The sequence below is a fragment of the Thermobia domestica genome, chromosome 2 (genome assembly GCF_964235325.1).
Source record: "Thermobia domestica chromosome 2, izTheDome1.hap1.1, whole genome shotgun sequence".
Classification (NCBI taxonomy): domain Eukaryota; kingdom Metazoa; phylum Arthropoda; class Insecta; order Zygentoma; family Lepismatidae; genus Thermobia; species Thermobia domestica.
The window spans coordinates 354805788-354827819 of record NC_137455.1 but is presented as its reverse complement, the minus strand read 5'-3'; the positions used below and the strand labels follow the sequence as shown (position 1 = coordinate 354827819).

Below are 22032 nucleotides of genomic sequence, written 5' to 3'. Positions count from 1 at the left end.
GATGAATCAGCACAGCCGCTGTAAACACATATTACTCGCACTAGACATAGCATAGCAATGATAAATCAGCACAGCCGCTGTAAACACGTATTACTCGCACTGGACATAGCATAGCAATGATGAATCAACACAGCCGTTGTAAACACGTATTACTCGCACTAGACATAGCATAGCAATGATGAATCAGCACAGTCGCTGTAAACACTTATCACTCGCACTAGACTCAGCATAGCAATGATGAATCGGCACAGCCGCTCTAAACACGTATCACTCGCACTAGACTCAGCATAGCAATGATGAATCGGCACAACCGCTGTAAGCACGTATCACTCGCACTAGACTCAGTATAGCAATGATGAATCGGCACAGCCGCTGTAAACACATATTACTCGCACTAGACTCAGCATAGCAATGAACCATGAACAGCTGCGAGAGAGAAGCAGAAGACTGATAGTGAAAGCCACTATAGCCAACGTATGAACGAAAATGTTACTTCTTCGCTTACGGAGGGTTGTAACCCTATTTTACGGATATACTTTTTATAATTGATAAATATATGACCAGTTATCATGGATAAAGATTTATAGTGAAACTTGTCTGCATCGGATACAGTCGGTTCTATTGAAACTTATAGATAATAAGTATATTCTGAAACAAAATAAATTATAGATTATAATATTGTATACGTATGATAACTAATGATTATTTTTGTATTGGTTTGCATTTTATGGATAGTAAAAATTAATTTTGTAATATAAGGATGTCGCACGTAATAATTATCAATCTTAATTTGCTGTTTCAAAATTGATTTAAATGTTGGATTTTTTAAAAAGGATTTTAATTACCTACAAAAGGCTACAGTGATTTATTTTCTCCCAGCTATGACGATAAATGTAGCAAAAATGTCAGTTCAATGAAATATTCGAAGTATTGATACTGTTTCAGCTTCTCAAGTAGCGAGACACTGAAATAGCTACATTCATCTTGTCAATGGGTATGAACCAACAACTTAAGGGAAGGAAATAACTTGTGCTGTTTTCTTTTTGGACTTGCAACACGAACCCATTCATTTGTTATAAATTTCCTGTAAATTCTACAGAAGAAAAGGATTTCAACACGTGTTGAAAACAAAAAGGTATCCATAATTAAAGAAACCGTCTAAACTGCTAAATGTCTTGCAATGTAGAATGTGAAAAGGACGATGTAATAGCACGAATCTGTTCGTATTCTCACCAATAATATGCATTATAACTGTAAAACTTTTTAAAAAAAGAGAATCTGAACAGACTTCACACACATAACCTACTTGTTTAAGATGCTACAATGCTTCAAAACTTTGCAGTACAATTCCTGTGCTGCCATGTTCACCTCTGGTGCTAGGGTTCGATCCCAGCCCCCGCCAAGTGAACTTTGTGGTGGACGAACACCGTGTGCGTGGGTTTTCTCGGGGTTCTCCCGTGTCCTCCCACTTTCTTCATTCCACCACTTTCATTTATTAGTCATCATCACCGTCTCCTTTAGCCTAACCGGCATAATTGTGGGACGTAAAACTCAAAGATTTCATTTCATTTCATTTTTCCTGTGCTGCCGTGCAACCATATTAACGCTAAAGAATGTATGGTTGCCTATAATCATGTTACTTTGCCGTAATTAATCCAGAATACGTTGAGCGGTTTCATATTTGAACCGCTTACTCCAGAAGGCAAATATGTCCAATATTTACAACTTCCTGTTTTGTGACGATAATGGTTTGTAATAGGTCAATGCATCGTTTAGCACCGAAATGACACTTGTCCGTTTAGTAAAAATTAGCATTGTGACGCCTTCAATCTTCTGTTTACTGCAGAAAGGAAACTTGTCCCGGTCGAATTCCTTATCGGCAGTAAATGAGACTTTGTGGTTTTCCCGTTAGAGGTCACTCGTTCGCGCCCAATGATAGGAATTTTGGGATAATATGGAAGAAGCTGAAGAAAAAGGAAAACTACATAGTGGATGACATTGTTGAGCTCATTAAAACTTCCTTGACCATCTTCACCTACTTTTCCATTGTTGAAATAAAAGTAACTGATTTCGTAGAGTTCCTGGTAGCCTGGATTTTACAAAATAACGTGTGTAAGCGATGACTTTTATGACAAAACGTCGCTAAATACCTAAAAACGATTTTCACCATTTGAAAATATGAGATGTAGTTCACATCTGTAACGTCATATAATGTTCAATGTAACATGAATATTGGTGGCTTGATAGTGGATACTTTTAGACTGAGGAACTCTTTATGGGCAAAACTGTGTCCTGCTCATAAAGAACAAGAAAATGGGTGACACAAAAAAAAAAAAAGTTGATCTACGTACCTCAAGAATAGATGCTATTATTAAGTTCAATAGCATCCTGACCCATCACAACGGAAACACGTTCTGATGGTAACGATGACTGATTAATTTGTAGTTACACAATTCATATATTATTCAGAAATGTTTAAAAGCTACATATTTTTTCAATAAATGATATTTATCAATTTCATGGTCGTTTTCTTTAATCAACTCAATCCACAATTCGTTTGAACAATGCAGAGCTCCTTCGTGGCTAAGCGGTTAGCATACGCGCCTTTGGCGTGGGAGACCCGGGTTCGATTCCCGACGGGAGCTGATGTGGTTCGGATTCCACGTTAATCAGTAGCCTCGCTGCTGAAAGGGACGCTAAACTGAAATCAACTCAACTCGTTTGAACAATGCAGTTACTGCAGAAAGCAAACATGTGCAAACCACAAAACAATGACCCCCCTCTATCCCTTTACGTGACAGTGGCGGCGTAAGACAAACTGGGGCCCGAGGCCAGTGAAGTAGATCGGGGCCCCTTTTCGAACAATCGTGATTTATACACTTCTATTTTTGAATTCATTTACATAATCATTCTTTCTGTTTACTACTCCCCCCTTTCCCGTTGGTGTGTGTGTTTAAACCAGCGTTTCCCAACCTTTTTCAACTTGCGGCATACTACGGGTGTTACTTGGATTCTCGCGGCACACTTATAGATATTATTTGTAAATATAAAACACAGTGGTATTTTTTCTGTGATTATTGATTTCCTTCTCACAGAGAAGAAAGATCGAACACTGGTTTTTCCCGTGGTAAATCACTATGCTTATTTTTCATTCTAATTTAAAAATAGAAAACAATTGCAATGAAATATTGTACTCAAGTTTTTAAAAATACGCTTTCTTTTTAAAAACTGTATCCAACCCTTTACTAAGAAGAAAAATCACTAAATAACGAACGAACAAACAAATCTCATTTACTTTTAAAACACAAATGTAGATAATTTGTCGAAAGGATTGAATGATATTTTAAATTTTCAAGTTACGAAATAGTCTGCAACACTAAAGAAGCAATAATGGTCATAACAATGACAACAAATACTTTTTTTTTTTTCAATATTAGAAATGTACAGAACAGTAACACGGTAGATTCATAATAGAGGTTCATAGTAATGTGAAATACAAATATACATTTTTCCCTACGTTTTACAATTCGATTGCTATAAAATTAATAATTTTGTTTCGATTCCTTGCGGCACACCAGCGCACATTTACGGCACACAGGTTGGGAAACGCTGGTTTAAACTATCTTAATTTGGGATATATTAAATAAATTTGGGTGACATCCAGCATCCTGTCTATTTTATTAACGCTAAGAACTGCCTTCAGGCTGGTATCTAAAAATAAAACCGGACCAGAGCTATCGTTGCATATATTTTTAATTCATTTTTAAACAAGGGACACGATAGAAAAAGGGTTAGAGATACAAGTTTAACGGAAGCTACAAAGAATCCAAAATTTATCCTACATCTAAGTTATCCTAGTTTAAACGTGTATTGTAATTAGATAGAATAGTAGGAGTAATTTTCCTAATAATAAATTTAGAGACAAATTTATGTGCAAAATGTAACAATGAGTTGATATTGAAAAAATCGACGCAATTTTTAAATGTAAGCTCTAAGTTTTCTAGAATGTTCTTGTTCGGTTCTCGCCTTTGTGTTCCTTCTGTACAATTTCTCATATTGTTAAGTTTATTCATGGTTTCTCACATGTCTGAGTTTACACTACATGGGGTTTATTTGATTAGATTTTTTTCCTGCAATTAGCCCCATTCACTTTAACATTCGGGTTCTCTCCAGTGATCATACACAATACTTAAACTTTTTTTTTTTTTTTTTTTTTTTACCGAAGTATCAGTAAATAATGGCTAGAATAGATTTCTCTCCTGCGTGTCTTCTTCATTTATCTTTTACTAGATTTCTCTTCAGTGATAATATACGATCTATTTAGTCCCACTGCTTTTGCCAAAATATCAGTGAATAGTTACGCACTAGTATGTTAATCTCCTGCTTGTCTTCTTTATTATTGTTTCCATATTTCACACTTGTATTATGATTACATCATTTTGTGTTTAATAATTCACTCATATTTATATTCTGTCACTTATGACTTTCCATTACCATTTACTAACATCCTTAGTATTAGAATATATTATAACAAAAAATCCTGAATATATTGAATAATTGGGAATATATCATAGATTAAATATATGAACACAGAATTCTACTATGGGTTATACCATCCTACTTTTCATTACCACCCATCACCAGTCAATTGACAGATCTTGACGGCTTTTTATTATTCTTTTGGTACTTTTGTATTTTTATTGTCTTAAGTTGAAACATGAGACTACTTTCAATACTATTTGCACTACCTTAGTAGCCTGTGTTCCACCAGCATTCAGAATGTTACCTTTCTTGCTTTAGTTGCTGCGGAAATCTCAATTATACTATCAAAATACAAAGTAGATGTTATTTCATTTTCAATAGAAAGAATGGGCAGATTCGTGAGCCTTTTTTTGACCCATTGTGGAGTGCAAGTATGATTTTATCAGCTTAATTTGGTGAAAGACCGTTCACATGATGCGACAGATACGAGCAGTATTATCAAAATCTGAAGAGCGGTTGCCAAACTTTTGTAAGTTTCAATACCCATTGAAGATACATATTTCAGTATGCCTTGTGGGAAAAAATAAGGTCTTCTTTAGCTTTTGAGCACACCTTAGTGAATGGATTATATCCTTACAATCCTGAAATAATTCTACGTCGTCCAGGTCATTCGGGTAGAACAAAGCCAAATCAGAGTAACATGCTTTTTAGCCTTTCCTCACTCTCATCATCTAGCTCTGCACAAAGTTGGCAAAGTAAAAAAAAAAAAAAAAAAAAAAAAAAAAAACTATTTTATTTCCATCTAAATATAGAAGGAAGTAATATAACATATAATTCACGTATTTTTTCTTTTGAATATTTGAACATTTTTTATTGAACATTTTTTCTTCATTCTAAATTTGTGGGCTGAAGTGTAAATTCATATGTCAAAAAACAAGAGCAAAAAAGGGGAAACTAGCTAAGCAAAAGGGTTTCGCTCGCTGAAAATTCGACTTGTAAAGGACAAAAGTAAAAAAGACACAAGGAAAACAAGTGAATCAGCGACTATAGCGTCTGCACCAAAGAGCTTTTAATTAGCAACAGAATGCTAGTACCCTAATAAAGCATTATGCACGTTGATCCCTTCTTTGTGCCCTTCCCTTGAACTGATAAATAAATAAATAAACAGTGGTATTTTAGGAAGCAGGCTAGCAGACAGGGCCCCATTACTTGCATCATAAGACCTTAGAATGTAAACAACACAATATACTTCGACTTTTATTATATTTTAATCTACACTAAGCTTTTTTCCTTTTTAATCTACACTTTCCTTTATTTTTATTCATATTTTAATCCACATACATTTTTTCCTTTAAGTTCCTTTGGGGCCCCAAGAGAGTGAAACGCTTGTATTATATTTTTTTCACCTACATTCAGCCTCTTCCTTTAAATTTATTTGCCTCCCCACCCAAGAGCGTGGAACGTTTGTTTTATTTATTTTTAACCTACATTCAGTTTTTTCTTTAAAATTTTTTATAGGTTGTTTAGCTTACACGTAATCCATCACTGATTAGTTTTATTAGACAGATATTTCTGTTGTTTCATCAGTTACTTGGTGTAATATCGATTGACAATTAATTGCATTTACTTTTAGGGAAGGTGTGGATCATGAACCTTGACGGCCTTTGTACGGCTCGTACTAACAAGGTTCTTTAGTAATTATTTTTTACCTACTGTGGGGCCCGGGGCGGGGGCACCGCTCGCCCCGTCCTTACGCCGCCTCTGTTACGTGATACACAAATTTGCATGTGTATTTTAATCACGTATACTTGTATCATTAAAGGAAAAATACGTTATGGTGGAAATATCGTAAAAATAGTTTTATTCAGTTTTTTCGCCTCTTCTGTAAAATTGTGGGCATGTTTGCTTTCTGCAGTAAGCGGTTCATTTTAGCTCCAAAGATTACCATTAAATTCTAAAGAAATTTATATGGGATCACCAGGAAAGTATATTCTTTCACACACACACACACACACACACACACAGAGAGAGAGAGAGAGAGAGAGAGAGAGAGAGAGAGAGAGAGAGAGAGAAAGAATCATAAAAATCGTTGTTGTATCTCAAAGTAATGTGTGAACATTCCTAGAACATATGGCTAGGTACATAAATGGATTGAATTGAGAGCCTTCTTCTGTTTTTGAAGACGATTATTAAAGAGCAATAAACAATGCCATCAAGTCCTATATGTCTGGAGAAGTTACTTTCAACAGGCAAGTTTCCCCCTTTTTTTTTCTCCCTTGTGTTTATTGACCATTCGGAAAGTGACAACAATAAACGATTTTCTGAATGAATTTCTAGGAAATGAAGATCAGGTAACTATGGAACGCTCAGACTCAGACTAATCTTATCTAGAGTTAATTTTAATATTAATCTTTGCATTTTCTATCATATATGACGCGTAGAAGCTCAAAGCATGGTTACGGTTTGTATTCTGCATTTTAATAATGCATGTAGGGTGCAACAAAATATGATTTTTTTTTCAAATATAGGTTTTCATTCCTCTTTCAGTGTAAATAAAGAAATTAAGGGTTTTCTTGTAAGATTTCTTCACATTCCTCGTAAATACACGTATTTTTTCTACGGCGATGTATTCTGGACCATATGGGAATGTGCACACAGCTGTTTGGAATAGATACATTTCCCTGTTGATGGCAAATACGATAACTTAATGGAGAAATATCATGGAATCGAATCTGTCATGTTAAATAAAAATAATAAGAAAGCTCCAATATTTGATGCAATTTCTCAGCTCCCGACGATGATAGACTCTTGAATTTAGACATAATATAGAGAGAAGGTGTTTCTCTTCAATTTGAGCTTTATATCATTAAAATATCTGGACAAGTTTCGAAGATATAAAGGAAAAACGATTCTACAAAATAACAATGCCCAACAATTTCTCAACTGTAGAATAGGCAATTCTATATTGTTGTATTGTTGCATAGCAATATTTTTACATAAGACAAAAATAATATTTAGGAAATGAAAAAAATAATGTGATGACTGCATCATTTTCGAGTGAAGGAAGTGAGCATGTGATCCCTTTGATTTTGAGGGTTAAAGTGGTACCTTGATCATCAACAGGTAATCATTTCATTCTTTTAGTAGTTTTTTATGTTAACAATATCAAAATAACGTTGGTTCAATGTGGCCTAGTTCCAAGATAGAAGGGTGGTCAATTTTCAATGCAACAAGTAATTTCATATCTTATGGGAAAACACAGGCTAAGTTTGTTAGGTGGCTAACTTCGTAGTCAAGTAAACAGGTTTTACTTATACAGTAAACTCTCGATTATCTCCTTTGCGGATTATGCACGGTCATCCATTCCTGTTTTTTTCTATTTTCTTATTTTGCGGTAATTAATTATGGTATTAAAAGAAAATATTCAAAGAAAAAAACTTTGCAACAAAATGTTTTTAAAATCCTTTCTCACAAATGAAGAAGAGATGTTTTAGTACCGAGAAACAAAAACAGTTTATATTTTGTAAAAATGTGAACAACAATCTTGTAAGTATAGAACACTATTGTTTATTAAATTATAATTGTATGTATTGGCTCCCTATCTGTAAAGAAAAACTTGTTCAAAAGCATTTTCATGTTGATTTATTCTTTTTCGGCCATTTTGAATATTATTTGCGGAATTCGCTTATTAGCAGTTACCGCGTCACTCAATTCCAAAGATAATGATAGTAAAAATGAAATCTTTGAGTTTTACGTCCCACAGTATGCCGGTTAGACTAAAGGAGACGGTAATTATGAGAAATGAATGAAATGGTGGGATGAAGAAAGTGGGAGGAAACGGGAGAACCCCGAGAAAACCCACGAGCACGGTGTTTGTCCACCACAAAGTCCACACGGCGCGAGCTGGGATCGAACCAGGGACCGCAAGCACCGGAGGTGAACGCTCTACCATTGAGCCACCGCATTCCCATAATGATAGTTTACTATATCATATATTATAGATGACTTAATGACTCTTTTCGCTTTAAAAAATTCTTCTAACTATCCGATTGTGTGTTCGATTTGACGTATGTAAATTTAATTCTAGTACAATTAGGTACTAAATCAACTTTTCTTATCCGTTGAAGGGACTTTAGACACTGCACGGATTGCCAAAATGTCAATTTTTGCCACTATTACAAAAGATAGGTCATTTGCCATAGACTAGGAGGGATGAGAAGATTGGCCTGCTTTTCAGTTGAATAAAGTCACCTACAAATTTTGAATTTCAACCAACAGAAAATGTTGATTTTATTTGTGCACAAATTTCACACTCAGAGTGATATAATTCCTGAAGACTATACATACCTTTCCACCTGTAAAACAAATGAATATTTCAGTTTCAGAGCAGTGCATTAGTATTGCTATGCTCTCTACACGCATTCCATTAAGTTTCCTTCTAATTTGTTCTGAAAGTAACAATATTTTGGTTAAGTAACAAAAATTTATAACATTTAGACCAAGTAAAAATTATTGGAAATATTATAATAAATATAACACAATAAGCATTCAGAAAATTTTAATATAATTATTTTTAGATTTGTGAGATCTCCAAACAATACACTTGGTCTATGAAATATGTATAATAGGCTGATGTTACATTTTGCTGGTCGCCATGTTTCTTTTCGAACAAATACTCCGAATATTAAAATAAAGTTAAAATGATTTTGTGTTCTGCATTATAAGTATCGCTGTACAGTGACAAGAATACTATGAAGTATTTCTAAATTTTCAACATGTCAAAATTATAATAATACTATAGTTGAGGACACAGATCAGGTTTGGCTGTAAAAATTAGACTGTGTAATCACAGCAAGTACAAGGCAAGCGAGAGGGATTAGGAATCTTGTATTTAAAAAAAATGACTATCGCCATAGTAATGTGCAGAGCATTACTATTCTAGTCGATGTATCTTTAAGGATCTTCACTACAACGAAATTAAACTACCGCTAAGTTTAGAGTTTTCTGTAATGTCTTCAAATAAATTTTAAAAAATATTCGAAAAACAGAAATGTAGTGAACTAGACAATACAATTTTGCATGTGGTAGCGTTATCACAACTCATCTATCTGCTTTCGAATTGCAACTGTAGGTAGATTCAGCATTTTTTGCGGGTTCTGTAAATAGCGGCATACCACAAGCAGATAGGTGAATTATGGTAAAGGTATCACATGGAAAATCATATTGTCTAGTTCACTACGTTTCTGTTTTTCGAATATTTTTATTTGTTTTGAAGATATTAAAATAAATCTCTAAAATTAGCGGTAGTTTAATTTCGCTGTAATGAAGACCCTTAAGTCACATTATTCAACTTTAGTTGTCATGGCAACGACAATATTGCTTCTCTACTGACTCAGTGGATCAAGTATAGTCAAATTAGAATTCATTTTTTGCGCAATCAAATCTGTCTGTTGAAAGTAAGTTTAATATGACAACTTATTAAAGCTAGAAACAAATTTTGTACAGGAATACAAATATCGTAATGGTATTATTAAAAAAAAAAGAACAACAGATTTTTTGCCTTATATGTCAGCAGTGAATACAGCGTCGCGCCACTAATTTTTTAATTATCTTTTAATCTCACATTACTTTTTTTTAAAAAGAAAACTTATATTAGAATAATTTTCAAACAAAAGCATAATTTAAAATACTTACCAAGAATATCATCCAACGTAAAGGTATCATACTTATATCTTACAGCGACCACGTTGTCCTTTCGGCAAGCAATACCTATCGGAACATGACGTGCTCGGTTCGAGGCCAGGATGAGTCGTGGAGGATCAAGAATTTTACTTCTTTTGTCTTCTTCTCTTGTGTTTCTGTTGTTTGTCTCCATCTTCGTTCTTATATTTTGCTTTTTAATGCTTCTTATACTACATGGAATTAAAATAAGATACAATAGCTATAAATCAGTTCTCAATAACAAATAATCGCTTAAACTTTGAATTATTCGGTTTTCGCAATATTGTAGAAAGGTGCTCATAACATTTTGATCATCGTCATTTACCATATACTTTTCTTAAGTGCTCATACTTCTTGAATAACCAATTATCATTACGATATACTATTAGCAAAGTGGACGTAACTTTTCAATAAACAATCAACATTACTTGTCACATATATCCACTTTTAGAAAAGTGCCCATAACTTTTCAACAAATAATCGTCATTACCTGTCATATACTTTTAGAAAAGTGCCCATAGTTTTTCACAAAACAATCACCACTGCCTGTCATACTTTTAGAAAAGTGCCCATAACTTTTCAACAAAGACTCGTCACTACCTGTCATATACCTATAGAAAAGCACCCATAACTTTTCAACAAACAATCGTCTTTATCTGTCATATACTTTTAGAAAAGCACCCATAACTTTTCAACAAACAATCGTCTTTATCTGTCATATACTTTTAGAAAAGCACCCATAACTTTTCAACAAACAATCGTCTTTATCTGTCATATACTTTTAGAAAAATGCCCATAACTTTTCAACAAACAATCGTGGCTACCTGTCATATACTTTTAGAAAAGTGCCCATAACTTTTCAACAAACAATCGTCTTTATCTGTCATATACTTTTAGAAAAGTGCCCATAACTTTTCAACAAACAATCGTGGCTACCTGTCATATGCTTTTAGAAAAGTGCCCATAGCTTTTCAACAATCGTTACTACCTGTCATATACTTTTAGAAAAGTGTTCATATCTTTTGAACAAACAATAGTCACCACTTAACATATACCTTCTGGAAACCAAGGAAAATAGCATATAAGAACACCTAAGGTAAGACTTTCTCGATTTATCGTCGTTTGTAATTTGATAATGAAATTCGAGTCATTGCTCTCCAAATATGAATTGCTGCTACCCACTATACATTCAATCAAAATTACATTTAGTTCGAACCTTCTCTCTACAAATAGCGATCTCTAATGGGTGTGATTATGATTGTTCACGGGAGATAAGTGTTTAATTTGAAGAAAGGGTTGTAAATTCATCCCTTCAAAAATATTCTAGATTTGGGTTCCAAAGCACTGTCAAGTTCAGGTAAACTTTATTAAAAATAATAAACAATTAATAGTGAACCATTTACTGTGAAACTTTCTCAAATTAGATGGAGGTAAGTCTACATGAGGGACATAACTACTCGCTGAAATTGTAATAAAAATAATATGATTATTCGAGGAGGGAATCTCGTGGAGTACTTTCTATCTCCCCCTATGAATGGTAGAAACTATCCATAGGTAGTATAGAAATTATCGAAGGTTAAGAGGATGACTGTTTTACTGGATGACCCCCATAACCTTTTCATTTTTCATGCTCAATGTTACGTGGAATTTAGGAAGAGGGGAACATAAATATTTCACCTAGCTTACTTTTCCATCTAATACTAAGAGTAATTCACCTAAAGTACTCTCTCCTACTGGGGGAGGAAATATTTACTGGATAATTATCTAAATATAAGAATGATTTTTATTCGTTGTTGGTTGCTGGGATAGAGGAAATACTAACAGTAAATATGAGAAGAGCATTGATTGATATTAAAGGTGGCCATTACTTGATTGGGGGTTTATCAGAAAAAATAAAGGGTGTGTCATGGGACATGAAGAGGATGGGTACCGCTGCTCAACCGTGGGAAATGGTAGGTTAGTTAGCTGCCAAAATTGGTCCTACGTTGAAATTAGCTGTTTTACGGAACATTTGCTAACCAACTCAATTGCCAATGTAATCCCTAAGGGGATAAGCACTGCTGCCCAACCGGGGGAAATGGAAGGCCAGCTAACTGCTAAACTTGGACCTATGTTGAAATTTATCGCTTTGCCGAACAATTGCCAACCAACTCAATTGTAATGTAACCCTTACGAAAAAATTAAATTAAGATTGGGAGTACGAAACCGAAAGTATTGAATAAATTACGGAAAATTTTGGTAGATCAATAAACACTTTAAACTACGGTGAGGCTAACGTATTTTTCAACTTTATTTTTGTGATTATCAATTTCCAACAATATGCCGACTATTTAGCCTACGTAGTGCCTACCAACAGCCACATGTACACTGAACCACAAAAATATCTCTTCCCACTAAGTGCTCTAATTCCATTACTTGGGGTCCATGTCATTTGCAGTTGTGAGAACGCCTAGACAGATGCAATCCCACTTACACGTAACTTTTATCAAGTCGTTGCTTGTAAGACTATACAAAATACTAAAGCTCGTATAAGAAGACGTTCCTTATGAGTGTCACAATGACTTACTCTAGATTTCCTTCTTTAACTCAAAAACAAGTTATATAGATCTTCGTCAATGAGGAAAATGTCACGAAACGTTCTTCAAGTTGAGGCTACTTCATCGTTTTTAACTTCTCCCGATTTACATTACTACTATTCTTCTTCATCGGAACTTCTAATTTCCAAAGAAGAAAAGCCGATAGACATTATTTTCCCAATCTTTGAATTGCATCAACACGTGTAGGAATAGTGTGTGCTATGTTTATCTAACATAACTACTAGCTTATTTTCTTATCCTTGTATGAGGAATTGATGGCAAAGTGTGAAAGGAGAGAACTGCCTTTTCAGTGATCCGGGTTCGAATCACGGCGTGTCATTTATTTTTTCTTTATTGGAAGGTATTGTTTACGTAATTGATATTATTATTATTATGAATAATAATTGTATGAATTTCGATGGTAACTCGATCCCAAGAGTTTCAGTATTCGCGCGCTACCCTAGCCAGCTGTTTGAAGTTGGTCATGTAAAATGTACAGAAAAATTGGACAAGAGAACAGTACCTAACCGAAACCTTCTTCTAACCCATTATTATCATTATTATTATTATTATTATTATTATTATTATTATTATTATTATTATTATTATTATTATTATTATTATTATTTCTACTATTACTATTACTACTACTACTTTTACTATGGATCCGTATAGTAAAACTGCAAGCTTATTTTAATGAAAAAAGTATTATGAAAATTTAAAAAATAATCGGTAAGTCACTTTTTGAGTATTGTTTTCAATTCTATTTAATGATAAAAATGTTATGAAAATTTAAAAAAATCCTTGGGCAGGGTTTGAACCCACGCCAAGAACGATTTTCAGTACTAGCATGTTGCGTTAGCACGCTCGGCTACGACGGCCTTTACTTTCCGCTATATATAGATCATAACTCATGCTGTCCTATCTGTATCAGCCAATAAGTTCAAAGGAAATCTGAAATTCTTGAAATCCGCGAAAATGCAAGCCGGCAGACATTTTCGCATTCTTTAAATTGCATCAACACGTGTAGAAAAAGAAACTTCTATTTTCTTCTTCCGTAACTACTAGTTTATTTTCTTATGTTTGTATGAGAAATTTGTGGTAGATTGCCAAATTATGAAACTTGTATGGCAGAGACACGGGTTCGAATCCCATGGTGGCAATCATTTTTTCTTAATTGGAAGGTATTGTTTACGTAATTGGTATTGTAATTCTGTTATTCCTTTATTATTATTATTATTATTATTATTATTATTATTATTATTATTATTATTATTATTATTATTATTTCAGTGGTAGAGCGTTCACCTCTGGTGCTTGGGGTCCCGGGTTCGATCCCAGCTCCGGCCAAGTGAACTTTGTGGTGGACAAACACCGTGTGTGTGGGTTTTCTCGGGGTTCTCCCGTTTCCTCCCACTTTCTTCATTCCACCATTTCATTCATCACTCATCATCACCGTCTCCATTAGCCTAACTGGCATAACCGTGGGACGTAAAACTCAAAGATTTCATTTCATTTCATTTATATTATTATTATTATTATTATTATTATTATTATTATTATTATTATTATTATTATTATTATTATTATTATTGCAGTCAAAACTTGGCTACATATTTTAAATTTTATGAATTTTCTGGTTAGATTTGAAGTCTTTTTGTTGAATAATCAACATACTCCATTGTAGAGGGTTTGGGAGAGGGAAATATTATCCTGTTGCTTTTTACATGCTTACTTGCACGACACACCAAGCCTGGATATTACGTTTCACCTTTCTATATCTACGGGAAGTACCCTAAAGGTTTTGATGATCATAAAAGAGTAAGTGAATAAGTGATGAGATCAATGAACTTTGAGTATTAATAACATTTGAAGTATCAGGTTCTTGGAAAAGTCATGACGTATTTCGGTAAAATATGACAAATGATGATTTGTGGATATAGTAGAGTTATTCGAATCAACAATAGTTATGTCATGAATAGCTAAGATGTTAAGCGTTTTGTGTATGATATGGCTCTTTGTTTGGTTTTACAGATTTGACCAGAGATGGTGTGGGTCAATGAAAACTTGACCCACAACCCACTGACACTCCACCCACCATGACCCACTCTGATCCATCACACATAACCCACTCCGACCCACCACCCACCATGAACCACTGACCCACGAAAACACATCGTCATCAACTCTGACACATTATCCACGGTCTCTTCTCTATCGACTAAAGAGTTTATACTTGTAATAAAACCAAGTCGTCAAATTCTAACTAATCGGAGTTTGAATTTCTACGGTCAATCGCTTAAACAGCGATCTGTTACAATAACGATGGATCTAGCCATACAATATAAAATGGTAAATTGTTTTTCATGGACAAAATTACGATGAATTTCAATTAAATTGTCATGGTCGATATCATATGTCCATATATGCTTACCATGCACTTTATAATAATTGCTGAAGCTTGTTTATTATATGGAGCGCTTAGAGCACAGGGCAATCAACCCATAATGTTGTGAGAAAAATAGATAAAATTTGTAATGTAAGCTTCTGTACGTTGGTCTACTTACCTTGATTTAGGATTTTCAAATTTCTTCCGTTTCTCAACTGAAAAGTATCGATATTTTGATCGTGCTCTAAGCGCTCCATATAATAAACAAGCTTTAGCAATTATCATAAAGCGCATAGTAAGCATATATGGATATATGATGCAAAGCACTGTTTTTTTTTTAGTTTAGTGTCCATGTCAGCAGCAAGGCTATATGAGACGTGTACCTACGGATTAATGTGAATCCGAACCACATGAGCTCCTGCCGGGAATCGAACGCAGCTGTATTTTTTCTTTCACAATTTATTTCTCAACTAATATTGATCGTTTTCGATTATTTTTGCAAACTAACCCACTATCAATTTACCATATATAGAAAGTGCCACCCCTCCTTATAAAGGAGAATGTTGAAAAAGGAGACGTTCTGTTCATTTTCAATAAAGTGTTAACATACTGTATTTCAGCTCCGTGAGTTTAACGGTTTGTAAGATACTCATTTTTTTTAATATTCGGATACCCACTATTCCTTGGGATATTATTATAATGAAAGCAATATGATAACATTCCAGTTTGGATCAAGGCCTACATATATACCAAAAGTCATTTTATTTGACTGCAATTTGGCCGTAATCATTATGCACACATAGTTCAATTTTTATGTAATAATTTTATATTACAATGATTCAAGAATGTATTTTTTCCAGTAGTTAGCTCCTCTAGAACTCACAGGCTGTCTGTCTCGAAAGCCAAGTAGTAGTATACGTCCTATTGCTATCATTACAATTACAAATATCAATATCCAAAAATGCCTCAATTTCTTTTTTCACATAGAGATACTCATCTCAGGTAAGTAAACAGAAACAAATGAAAAAGGGAAATGGAAGGCTTGAAAATGAAACGTAGACAAATGGGCCAGTGTTTAGAAGCATATTTTAAAATCACGCTCGACACTACTCGTAGGAGCTAAATACGTGGTTCTAGTTAGTTGGAGTTATCCGTTTATCGCAATGTAGCATAATATAGCAAAAACGAAGTGCTGTTACTGGCGGTCTTCGTGACCGAGTGTATTAGCGCAATGGGCTAGTAATTATAATTGCTTTTGGTGTGGGTTCAAACCCAGGCCAAAGAAGATTTTTTGTTGTTATATTTTATTTTTTAAATTTTCAAAACACTTTTTTCATTAAAATAATATGAAAATAATACTCAAAAAGTGATTACGTTACATGTGCAGTTTTGCTATACGAATCCACAGTATAAGTAGCAGTAGTAGTAGTAGTAGTAAGGAGCTTTTTTGATCCACCCTGACTGCCATGATATAAATTTAACCTCAACTGCTTCTTCAATTTTCTCCTTCAATTCCAACAAAGTGACAATTTTCTTCTACTACTACTATAATACACAATACATACACCAGAGGATTTGGACAATCGCAAGCTGCAACCAATCAGAAACGAGTTATTAGTTTCTATGGCTAGGGTGGAGGGTGAAAAAATATAATGTTCAGGAGATGCTGTCTACAATGCAGTGAGCGGAATGGGTCGGTGGGTTAGAGTGGGTCACGGTGGGTGGTGGGTCGCAATGGATCACGGTGGGTGATAGGTCGTAGGTGGTCACATGCTGTTGACCCACTCAGCAAACTAAATCCATTTGACCCCCTGACCCACTCCAACTCTGGATTTGACAACACAAGATGGAAGACCAAAAGTTGCATGTTCACCATATTTTATTGTTTTATTTCAGGCAAGGGTAGAACGCGTGAACAGTGTTTGTGATTTGTACTGTCCTCAATGTTTCTGTGTTTTTGTCCCTGTTCTTAAAGAGTTACTGGAAAAAACTGGAAAAGTGAGTAAAACGCGTACTGAGGAAGGTTTGTTAAATTTGTAAACTTTCTAAAAAATAATCCAGTGCCTTGAAACACCAGATTCCAATCAATATGATTATCTGTCCAATGCTGTGTCGTGAAAAATCAAGGCCCGACACGAGAGCATGTGGCAGCTGGTCCGTACATACGAGTTGTCAATTTAAAGTTGAATTATCTGCACTATTCTTTCTGCATAATACCTTACTATCTTGTCATGACTGAAATCAGAAAGCTTCAACATTATTACACTGTAAAAGTGTATAATTTCTGAATTCACTGCAGCTCATTTCTCTTCTCCCAGAACAGTGATGTCTTAGGCTAGTGGCTTAAGCGTTAGTTTCATAATGTTGGGGTCGCGGGTTCGATTCCGACTGCAGCAATCATATAAATGTTCATAATTTGCAATATTGATACTTCTGATGTATACTAACATGAAAATATTTAATTTCTCTGGGTCGAAGAGTTGAGACGACTTCCTTCAGAGGTGAAATGCCAACAACCCAAAATTACGTCATCCGTATCAACCTTCATTCGTAACTATCTGGGAATATTACGTGTTTGGACAAGAATTGATGAATACATGAGGGCTAAACACTTCCTCACTGCTGTAGTATGGGCCAAAAATGAGTTCCAAGGAATTGTTCCTAGCTGTCCACAAATTGCAAATAGTGATCGAACTTACAACTCTAGTCACGAGAATGATCCTGATTTAAGATATCACCTTACCTTTCTACCTAGAAGGAGGACGAAACAAAATGCATTACTGTTATCAGCTAACAAATATTTATATTCCATTTCCTGTTGTCATAAAATGATAATTTTATCTGTAAATCCATAAACGTAATAATATTATTGCGTTCATGTGTAAACCTAAGAAACATTTGACATACTCTATATCTTTTCTGTTCCTATGAAAACCTTCGACTATGTTACTTTTTCTTTCCATTGTGGAATTAATAATAATAATAATAATAATAATAATAATAATAATAATAATAATAATAATAATAATAATAATAATAATAAAGGAATAACATAATTACAATACCAATTATATAAACATTATCTTCCCATTCAGAAAAATTACTAATTACCTGGACGGGATTTGAACCCAGGTAGCTGCAATGGGAGTTTCCTGCTTTTACATTTTTTTAAAAAACAAATCGCCCCATCCGGAATATTGTTCACTACTGGCACCTCATGTCCTTTAGACGTATTGCAAACACTAGAGGGACATGAACACAGAAATGCTGAGGACAGTTAAAATTCCGACGTTGCTCTTCAGAGGAATTTGAATCTCTAGTGGATTGCGCCTCATGATCAGACGCCGAACGCCCAGGATCACTCGGCTAGTGCCACCGGCTCAATTTGCCACAAATTCCTCATATGAATTTTTAAGAAAATAAACTAGTAGTTATGGAACATAAACATAGAACTGTCTATTTCTACTCGTGTTGATACAATTTAAAGAATGTGAAAATAATTTCTGTCGTCTTTTCTTCTTTGAAAATTAGTAGTTATGGTAAAGATGAAATGTAATGTAAATCGGGATCATCCCTGAAACCGATGTCGTAGTATCAACTTTAAGAACGTTTCGTGATTATTTTCTCATTGAGGAACGTCTATATAACTTGTTTTTGAGTTAAACAAGGAAATCTCGAATAAGTCGTTGACGCTCACACAAGCATTAGTATCTTGTTTATATTTTTCCATGAAACGATTTTAACTAGCTATTAATTTGCGTGGAAGATGAAGTGCGCGGTAGGTGAGTGGTTAGCGAATTGAACTTCTATTCGGTAGACCCGGGTTCGAATCCCAGCCAGGCTGAAAGTTTTTCAAGTGTTTCAGTTTCAATTTCAATGCATACTCAGTGTGACAAGCAAGATCTTCTTTTCCTCCGAAAGAAAAAGTTGTTGGAATAAGGAGAATTGGTAAGGTCTGTCAATGGAGACAGTCATTTAGAAACTTATTTCCAGCAGTTGTTCTAGATTTGATATTTTCGCGTACTTTAAAACATTTTCTGATTTATGTGTGGTCATTGTTTTTATTTCTTGAATATGCAGTATATAATGAAATAATACATTACATACACAGCAGTGTTGGGATTAACATATGATGTCCATTGGACAACCAAAGAGATTAATTTCAGAGTGGAGAAATGTTTCGTGCGTCATCTACTCACAATTTTACTTGCATAAAGACCTGACTTAGTGCTACGAACTGCTGTCAGTGCCAAGAAAAGTTACAGGCGTTCTCACAACTGCAAATTAGCTGGACCGCAAGTAATGGAATTAGAGCACTTACTGGGGGAGATACTTTTGTGGTTCAGTGTGCGCAGGCGTTTATTTTGAGAGAAGTTCAATACTTTTGAGAGGACGTGCAAATTCAATATGGGGATAAATTATGTAAAAATTTGTGAAATCTTCCCGAAAATTAGACTAAATTTATAAAAAAAGTAGGAATTTCTGCGGATCCGCCCCCCATGATCAACCTCTTGTGTATCACCCTGCCTAACCAAGGTGCTACGTACTATGGGAGATATTATATAATTGCTATCTACAGTGGACTCCCACACACACACACACACACACACATATATATATATATATATATATATATATATATATATATATATATATAATTTCCTTTTGCAATAACAACGAAGTGAAAAGTGAAGGTTACTTGAGTTATATATTTTTGTACCCTAAACAAAATTATGATGTTATCCCAGTCACCCACTTTTACTTGGATATGTTCTTTTTTTTTTTCTCGAGTCCAAATAATGAACCTATGAGCTTTTAAGAAACAAGAAACTATTGTCATTTCTAGTGCATTCAAAAAAATGTTTCAATTTTATATATATATATATATATATATATATATATATATATATATATATATATATATATATATATATATATATATATATATATTTTTTTTTGCAACGTTGAGTTTTGAAGGAGATTCAACCAGTAATAATTTCAAAATATTTGCCCGGAAGTGACTTTGAATTAAAGAGGGGGGAGGGTTGAAAGTTGTTCTCAAAAAATATTGGTAACCAAGGTTGAACCCATTCGGCGAAATGTCCCAGGAGAATTTCGTAGCGCTGGGAGATTCCCCCCCCCCCACAGGACCATGTGAAATCATCACTGATTACAACAAATCCAACTGTGATCTCGAAGGAAACATACTTAGTATTTCAGTAATCAGTATTGTAAAAGTTAGGTTTTAATATATGTATTAAAATATGTTAAATTATTAATACTTTAATTTAAAGTATAACTTTGTTAAATTAATAATACTTTTGCTGTGCTATTAAGAAATTTGTTGAATAATATAAATTTTGTGTGAAATATAAAAGCATCCTTTTTTAAAAAGTCTGTAATGCGGGTACTTAAGATATTATCAATTTTGCCAACTCAATTCGAAGTTATTCAGAAGTATACGTGTTCACACACTTTTGTTGAGGAATGTACGCAACAGTCACGTCCAAGAAAACTTCAGGACTCATTTTATAATGGTTTTCGCAAAAATTGTGGACCGTACTTTGCAAAAATTATAATTGCTACCAGTGGCGTATTTACGATTTTGTTTTGTGGGGCCTTTGCCTGAAAATGTGAAAGTTCTGCAAGATATTTCATATACTTTACTATAGTAAGTAAGATTTCGAGGGACTTAAGCCTGGAAGCTCCCCCTAAATACGCCACTGATTGTTACTACAGTACGTACAGGTTAATATCGCAAACTGAAACTCAAATTTCCAATTGCGTAGACGCAACTGTATCCTGTATCTTTATCATGGCCAATTGCAATTTTTCCCCATCAAAGGATTAAAATTTCTAGAGGGATTGACAGAGCGTGGGTTTAGAAAGATAAGAAGATGACTAGATTCCTTTTCGGAAAATATTATAGGACCCAATTTCGCATCAGTCTTCACAAGATTTTGCGTAACGCAACATACATACACACACACACACACACAAATTACGAAAATCATTATGTCGAAACTTCTATGTCGATTATCACAAACTAAATCGACTATTTTGCGTTGCATTGACGCAATCCCTTACTGAATTTGCCTGTGCATTTAAAATAATGTGCCATACCTATTTTGTGCCATAAAACATCACAGTGCTGTAATATTAAGAACGTATTGTTATGTAGCTTAAATTAATCTTACCTTTTTATCACATTTGGAATTAAGTTGTTACTGACATCGTAATCACTTGTTAATTTCTCCTTTAAACCTTAAGGATTAAAATATTTACTCCTTACAATTGTTAAATAATTTTGTCAAATGTCGTTATGACCTTGGGTTTCATGCCTGCTAACATTTCCTATTGAATAGTTAACTGGCGCTTGAAGTTAGTTTGACGTATTTTTTAAAAAGTAATTCGATACGTGGTCGTTAGATGTCACTAGAATATCTGTCACTTGTAAACACGCAAGAAAGACCTTCCACTTGTGGCGCCTTAGACTTGTTAACAGATCGATATTATTAGTGAGTGTTATGGAAGTGTGTATGTGTGTGTATTCTTTCGTTGCCGTGACAACAATTCGACTCCCGACAAACAAATATTACCCTGATCGGATTTCTGTCATTGGCAGGAAGTGGGGTAACCACTCGTCGCGGAATCTGTGGGGCATGCATCACAGAATTAGCACCGTATCTGCATACTGCACATCGTTGATCCTTAACACGTAAAATAAAATCAATGACAATAATAAGACCGAAATATAGTGTTTGTTATGCACATGCAACTGTTTCTCTTAGGTAACTCTGTACGTTAAGAGTCTTCATTCCGGCGAAATTAAAATACCTCTAATTTTACAGTAATTATGTGATA

General features: G+C 34.3%; 1 protein-coding gene across 4 annotated transcripts in view; it reads right to left on the bottom strand.

Moving 5' to 3' along the window:
- LOC145678793 (serine/threonine-protein kinase Nek8-like) overlaps positions 1-21547 on the bottom strand; it is a 127550-nt gene extending 106003 nt beyond the window's left edge. For 3 of the 4 annotated variants that reach the window (XM_081749304.1, XM_081749305.1, XM_081749307.1), the window contains exons 1-3: positions 21366-21547; positions 10177-10394; positions 8830-8930 (exon numbers count right to left, since the gene is read on the bottom strand). In XM_081749304.1, the coding sequence (XP_081605430.1) occupies positions 8830-8930; positions 10177-10357 (282 nt within the window). In that variant the 5' untranslated portion in view covers positions 10358-10394; positions 21366-21547. Of the gene's footprint in view, positions 1-8829; positions 8931-10176; positions 10395-21365 lie in introns of those variants that run through there. The other variant, XM_081749306.1, reaches the window with a different exon arrangement.
- Between the last annotated feature and the right edge of the window lie 485 nt (positions 21548-22032).